The sequence below is a fragment of the Leptonychotes weddellii genome, chromosome 11 (assembly GCF_054177405.1).
Source record: "Leptonychotes weddellii isolate Sample4059 chromosome 11, ASM5417740v2, whole genome shotgun sequence".
Classification (NCBI taxonomy): Eukaryota; Metazoa; Chordata; class Mammalia; order Carnivora; family Phocidae; genus Leptonychotes; species Leptonychotes weddellii.
This window is the reverse complement of record NC_138379.1, coordinates 44884214-44891152: the sequence shown is the minus strand read 5'-3', so window position 1 is coordinate 44891152 and position 6939 is coordinate 44884214. Positions and strand designations below refer to the sequence as shown.

At 40.7% G+C, this 6939-nt stretch overlaps 1 protein-coding gene across 2 annotated transcripts in view; it reads left to right on the top strand.

The window, feature by feature from the left end:
• LOC145716207 (E3 ubiquitin-protein ligase TRIM34-like) overlaps positions 1 to 6939 on the top strand; it is a 21482-nt gene that overhangs the window by 3895 nt on the left and 10648 nt on the right. For both annotated transcript variants that reach the window (XM_081798711.1, XM_081798713.1), the window contains one exon: positions 6006 to 6492. In XM_081798711.1, the coding sequence (XP_081654837.1) occupies positions 6067 to 6492 (426 nt within the window). In that variant the 5' untranslated portion in view covers positions 6006 to 6066. The remainder of the gene's footprint in view (positions 1 to 6005; positions 6493 to 6939) is intronic.

The following is a 6939-nucleotide window of genomic DNA, read 5'->3' as shown; positions in this document are numbered from 1 at the left end:
CAGGATCATGACCTGAGCCGAAGGCAGTCGCTTAACCGACTGAGCCACCCAGGCGCCCTGGGTAGCTCTATTTTTAACATCTTGAGGAACCTCCATACTGTTTTCCAGAGTGGCTGTATCAGCTTGCATTCCCACCAACAGTGTAAGAGGGTTTCCCCTTTCTCCACAACCTCTCCAACATTTGTTGTTTCTTGCCCTGTCAGTTTTTGCCATTCTAACTGGTGTAAGGTGGTATCTCAATGTGATTTTGATTTGAATTTCCCTGATGGCTAATAATGATGAACATTTTTTCATGTGTCTGTTAGCCATTTGTATGTCTTTGGAGAAGTGTCTGTTCATGTCTTCTGCCCATTTTTTGACTTGATTATTTGTTTTTGAGTGTTGAGTTTGAAAAGTTCTTTATAGATCTTGGATACCACCCCTTTATCTGTAATGTCATTTGCAAATATCTTCTCCCATTCTGTCAGTTGTCTTTTGATTTTGTGGACTGTTTCCTTTGCTGTGCAGAAGCTTTTTATCTTGATGAAGTCCCAAAAGTTCATGTTTGCTTTTGTTTCCCTTGCCTTTGGGGATGTGTCTTGAAAGAAGTTGCTGTGGCCAATGTCAAAGAGATCACTGCCTATGTTCTCTTCTAGGATTTTGATGGATTCCTGTCTCGCATTGAGGTCATTCATCCATTTTGAGTTTATCTCTGTGTATGGTGTAAGAGAATGGTCGAGTTTCATTCTTCTGTATGTAGCTGTCCAATTTTCCCAGCACCATTTATTGAAGAGACTGTCTTTTTCCACTGGATATTTTTTCCTGATTTGTCAAAAATTAGTTGACCATAGAATTGAGGGTCCATTTCTAGAGTCTCTATTCTGTTCCATTGGTCTATATGTCTGTTTTTGTGCCAGTACCATGCTGTCTGTCTTGGTGATCACAGCTTTGTAATATAGCTTGAAGTCAGGCAGTGTGATGCTCCCAGCTTTGTTTTTCTTTTTCAACTTTTCCTTGGCAATTCGGGGTCTTTTCTGGTTCCATACAAATATCAGGATTGTTTGTTCCAGCTCTTTGAAAAATGATATTGGTATTTTGATCGGGATGGCATTGAAAGTATAGATTGCTATGGGCAGCATAGACATTTTCACAATGTTTATTCTTCCAATCCATGAGCAGGGATTGTCTTTCCATCTCTTTGTGTCTTCTTCAGTTTCTTTCATAAGTGTTCTGTAGTTCCTAGAGTATAGATCCTTTACCTCTTTGGTTAGGTTTATTCCGAAGTATCTTATGGTTTTTGGTGCTATTGTAAATGCAATAAATTCCTTAATTTCTCTTTCTACAGTTACATTGTTAGTGTATAGAAAAGCAACTGTATTCTGTGCATTGATTTTGTATCTTGCCACATTTCTGAATTGCTGTATGATGAGTTCTAGTAATTTGGGGGGGAATTCTTTTGGATTTTCTACATAAAGTACCATGTCATCTGCGAAGAGAGAGTTTGACTTCTTTGCCAATTTGAATGCCTTTTATTTCTTTTTGTTGTCTGATTGCTGAGGCGAGGACTTCTAGTACTATGTTGAAAAATAATGGTGAAAGTGGGCATCCCTGTCAAGTTCCTGACCTTAAGGAAAAAGCTCTCAGATTTTCCCCATTGATAATGATATTCGCTGTGGGTTTTTCATAGATGATTTTTATGATATTGAGGAATGTTCCCTCTATCCCTACACTTTGAAGCAGGAAAGGGTGCTGTATTTTATCAAATGCTTTTTCTGCATCAATTGAGAGGATCACATGGTTCTTATCTTTTCTTTTATTAATGTGCTCTATCATGTTGATTGATTTGCAAATGTTGAACCACCCTTGCATCCCAGGAATGAATCTCACTTGGTCATGGTGAATAATTCTTTTAATGTACTGTTGGATCTTATGGCTAAGATCTTGTTGAGTATTTTGGCATCCATGTTTATCAGGGATATTGGTCTATAATTCTCCTTTTTGATGTGATCTTTGTCTGGTTTTGGGATCAGGATAATGCTGGCCTCATAGAATGAGTCTGGAAGCTTTCTTTCTGTTTCTATTTTTTGAAACAGCTTTAGTAGAATAGGTATGATTTCTTCTTTAAACGTTTGGTAGAACTCCCCTGGGAATCCATCTGGCCCTGGACTCTTGTTTTTTGGGAGGTTTTAGATCACTGCTTCAATTTCATTACTGGTTATTGGTCAATTCAGATTGTCAATTTTTTCCTGCTTCAGTCTTGGTAGTTTATAGGTTTCCAGGAAGGCATCCATTTCTTCCAGGTTGCTTAATTTGTTGGCCTATAATTGCTGGTAATTATTTCTAATAATTGTTTTTATTTCCTTGGTGTTAGTCGTGATTCCTCCCCTTTCATTCATGATTTTACTAATTTGGGTCCTTTCTCTTTTCTTTTGGATAAGTCTGGTCAGAGGTTTATTGATCTTGTTAATTATTTCAAAGAACCAGCTTCTAGTTTCATTGATCTGTTCTACTGTTTTTCTGGTTTCTATTTCATTTATCTCTGCTCTAATCTTTATTATTTCTCTTCTGCTTGGTTTAGGTTTTATTTGCTGTTCTTTCTCCATTTCCTTTAAGTGTAAGATTAACTTGTGCATTTGGGATTTTTCTAATTTTATGAGAGAGGCTTGGATGGCTATGTATTTCCCCCTTAGGACCGCCTTTGCAGTATCCCATAGGTTTTGGACCGATGTGTTTTCATTCTCATTGGTTTCCATGAATTGTTTAAGTTCTTCTTTAATTTCCTGGTTGACCTAATCATTCTTTAGCAGGATGCTCTTTAGCTTCCAAGTGTTTGAATTCTTTCCAAGTTTTTTCTTGTGATTGAGTTCTAGTTTCAAAGCACTGTGGTCTGATAACATGCAAGGGGATAATTTCAATCTTTTGGTATCAGTTGAGACCTGATTTGCGACCCAGTATGTGGTCTTTTCTGGAGAAAGTTCCATGTGTGTTCAAGAAGAATGAGTATTCTGTTCTTTTAGGGTGGAATGTTCTGTATATATCTATGAAGTCCATCTGGTCCAGTGTGTCATTCAAAGCTTGTGTTTCTTTATTGATCTTCTGCTTAGGCGATCTGTCTATTGCTGAGAGTGGAGTGTTGAGGTCTCCTACTATTAAAGTATTATTATCAATAGGTTTCTTTATTTTGGTTAATAGTTGGTTTATGTAGTTGGCTGCTCCCATGTTGGGGGCATAGATATTTACAATTGTTAGATTTTCTTGTTTAGTAGACCCTTTAAGAATGATATAGTGTCCTTCTGTATCTCTTACTACAGTGTCTACCTTAAAATCTAATATGTCTGATACAAGAATTGCTACCCCAGCTTTCTTATGAGGTCCGTTGGCATGAAAAATGGTTCCCCATCCCCTCGCTTTCAGTCTGGTTGTACCTTTAGATTCAAAATGAGTCTCTTGTAGACAGCATATGGATGGGTCATGTCTTTTTATCCAATCTGCAACCCTGTGCCTTTCATGGGAGCATTTAGGTCATTCACATTGAAAGTGATTATTGAAAAATACGGTTTTATTGCTATAATGTTGCCTGTGAAGTCCTTGTTTCTATAGATTGTCTCTGTAAATTTCTGGTCTATTACACTTGGGGTCTTTCTTCTTTTATAGAACCCCCCCTTAATATTTCTTGCAGGGCCGGCTTGGTGGTCACATATTCTTTCAGTTTCTGCTGGTCTTGGAAGCTCTGCATCTCTCCATCCATTCTAAATGACAGCCTTGCTAGATAAAGTATTCTTGGCTTCATGTTCTTCTCATTTAGTACCCTGAATATGTTTTGCCAGCCCTTTCTGGCTTGCCAGGTCTCTGTGGATAGGTCTGACATTATTCTGATGTTCCTCCCTCTGTATGTAAGGAATCTCTTCCCCCTAGCCAGTTTCAAGATTGTTTCCTTGGATCTAAGATTTGTGAATTGTACTCTTATATGTCAGGGTGTCGGTCTTTTCTCATTGATCTTGGGAGGGGTCCTCTCTGCCTCTTGGACACAAATGCTTGTTTCCTTCCCCAGATTAGGAAAGTTCTCAACTATGATTTGCTCAGATATGCCTTCTAGTTCTCTCTCTCTCTTCACCCCCTCAGGGATCCCAATAATTCTGACATTGGGACGTTTCATGGCATCATTGATCTCTCTAAGTCTGTTCTCATGGGCTTCCAGCTGCCTATCCCTATCCTCCTCAGCTTCCTTCCTATCAGCTTATCTTCTAGATCACTAACTCGTTCTTCTGCCTCATTTACCCTGGTTGTTAGAGAATGAGTTAAACTGCATCTCATTCATAGCATTTTTAAGTTCGGCCTGATTAGATCTCATTTCTGCACTTAGAGATTCTATATTGTCACTAATGCTTTTTTCAAGCTTAGCTATTGACTTCATGATTGCTACTCTGAAGTCTATCTTTAACATCTTGCTTATTTCCATTAGATAATGTAGCAGAGGACATTGTCTCTGGTTCTTTTCTTTGCCGGGAGTTCCTCCTCCTAGTTATTCTGTTGAGGGATGGTTGAGGGCATGTACAGAGTCCAAAATATCAACCACGACCAAGCAAGACGTGCCGTAGGAAAATTCAGAGCAGTCGGAAGCCACCACCAAAAAAACAAAGTCAAAATGAAATGCAAGAATAAAATTTATAAAATTAAAAAATAAAAATAAATAAAAATTTTAAAAATTGGGGTAAGGGGAAGGGGGGCTATAATCTCTCAGTGTGGACAAAGTAGGGTGTTTCAGTTGTTCTTGGGTGTATTTTGGTCTGTTTGTTAGAAGACACTACTTCCCAAAATTACAGGGAAAGTAAAACTTGTATATGTAAAAAGGTAATATTGAATAGGGAAAAAAGGACTACAATGAAGAATGTATCTATAAAAAACATAGGTGTAAAAAAGTACAAGTTAAAAAGCTACTATGAAATATAAATTGGTATATTAAACATCTAGTTGAAATGAGAAAAAAGGTAAAAAGAAAAAACAGAAGAAACATAAAGAGAAAGAATAACAAGAAAAAGAGCGTTGTATCTGAAAAATAAACAAGCCATGAGGCAATGCCTGGAGCTCAATATACTATTTTCCCCTGGTGTTGAGATTGTACAGTCTTATGGGGTCCGTGGGTTGTCGCCCTTTTGTTCTTCCAGCCTGTCTTCCAGGGGAGGGGCCTGCCATGCTGTTTCTCAGGCGACCCTGCTTGGGTGGAGTTGCCTTGCCCCCTGTCAGGGGGATGGGCTCATTGGAAACCGGTTTTTTGAGCTTTTGTTCTCTGGCGGCTTTCTGCACCTCTTCAGAGGGTCAGAGCACAAATGGCCGCACCCAAACCTCTGGCCCAGAGCAGAGAAATTGCAGTCTGCTCTCTTCACTAAACCTGCCAGGACACAGTCTCTGTTTCTGTATGCGATGCTGAAAACCTCAGCCTCCCAGGGTGCACACCCACAGTGACTCTCTCAGAGGTCATCCGAGGGGCCTGGGCTTGTCCCTGCCCTTTGTGCTTCTAAAACCTCAAGCGGCCCTGGGCTGCGTCCACACCCTCAGCTCCTGGGTCATGTCTGAGCGCTGCTCTAAAGCCCTTTCGCAGCCGCTACTGTTCTGCGGGTTTTTGCTGGGTCTCCAACACAGGACACTTTGGCATTCTGGTGTTAACAGCACTTTGCAGGAGCCAGCTTATGGTGGCTCCCAGCCCCTTCTGTTTATCTTCGGATATCACCCCACAGATTCATGACTGCCCTTCCTACCTTGAGATAGGCAGTGCTTTTCTGCTTGTAGAGATCCCGATATATATTCTTAACATATCAGGCTGATTTTTGTGGGTGTTCAGAATGGCTTCATAGATATCCAGCTAAATTCAAGGGACCTGTTGAAACGGGGTCCCCTACTCCTACCTTCTCCACCTTTTCTTTCTTGTCCTTCAATATTATGATTTGGGCTTGTCCTTGATTTCTACACAATTATTATAATTTTACTCTTTCCAACTCTGCCCCCTTTTAACCTTGACAATCATACAGGGATCGGTGAACAAGAGGAACCACTGAGGTCAGGACAGATAGGAGCAAAGGAGCAGCTGTTATGGCTTTTAAACTCCTTACAAACATAGAGGAGGAGGTGACCTGCCCCATCTGCCTGGACCTCCTGAAGGAACCCCTGAGCCTGGACTGTGGCCACAGCTTCTGCAAAGCCTGCATCGCTGCAGAGAACAAGGAGTCTGTGACAAGCCAAGGAGGGAAGAGCAGCAATTGCCCTGTGTGCCAAATGGCTTTCTGCTCTGGGGAACTGCGGCCTAACTGGCATGTGGCCAAAATAGTGGAGAGGCTCCAAGAGGTCAAGGTGAGCTCTGAAGAGGAGCAGAAGAGAAATCTCTGTGAGCGCCATGAAGAAAAGCTTTTGCTCTTCTGTAAGAAGGATAAGAGGGTCATTTGCTGGGTTTGCGAGCGGTCACAGGAGCACCGTGGTCACCAAACAGTCCCCATGGAGGAGGCTGTCCAGGAGTACCAGGTAAGAGACCAGGATGGAGGGAACACAGGGCAGAAAATAGAACTTGTTGAGAAATCACCACTTTGCACTCAATTTTTTATTTTTTTTATTTAATTTTATTATGTTATGTTAATCACCATACATCATTAGTTTTTGATGTAGTGTTCCATGATTCATTGTTTGCATATAACACCCAGTGCTCCATGCAGTACATGCCCTCTTTAATACCCATCACCCGGCTAACCCATCCCCCCACCCCCCTCCCCTCTAGAACCCTCAGTTTGTTTCTCAGAGTCCATCGTCTCTCATGGTTCATCTCCCCCTCCGATTTCCCCCCCTTCATTTTTCCCTTCCTACTCTCTTCTTTTTTTTTTAGCATGTAATATATTATTTGTTTAAAAAGATTTTGTTTATTTATTTGTCAGAGAGAGAGAGCACAAGCAGGGGAAGCAGCAGGCAGAGGGAGAA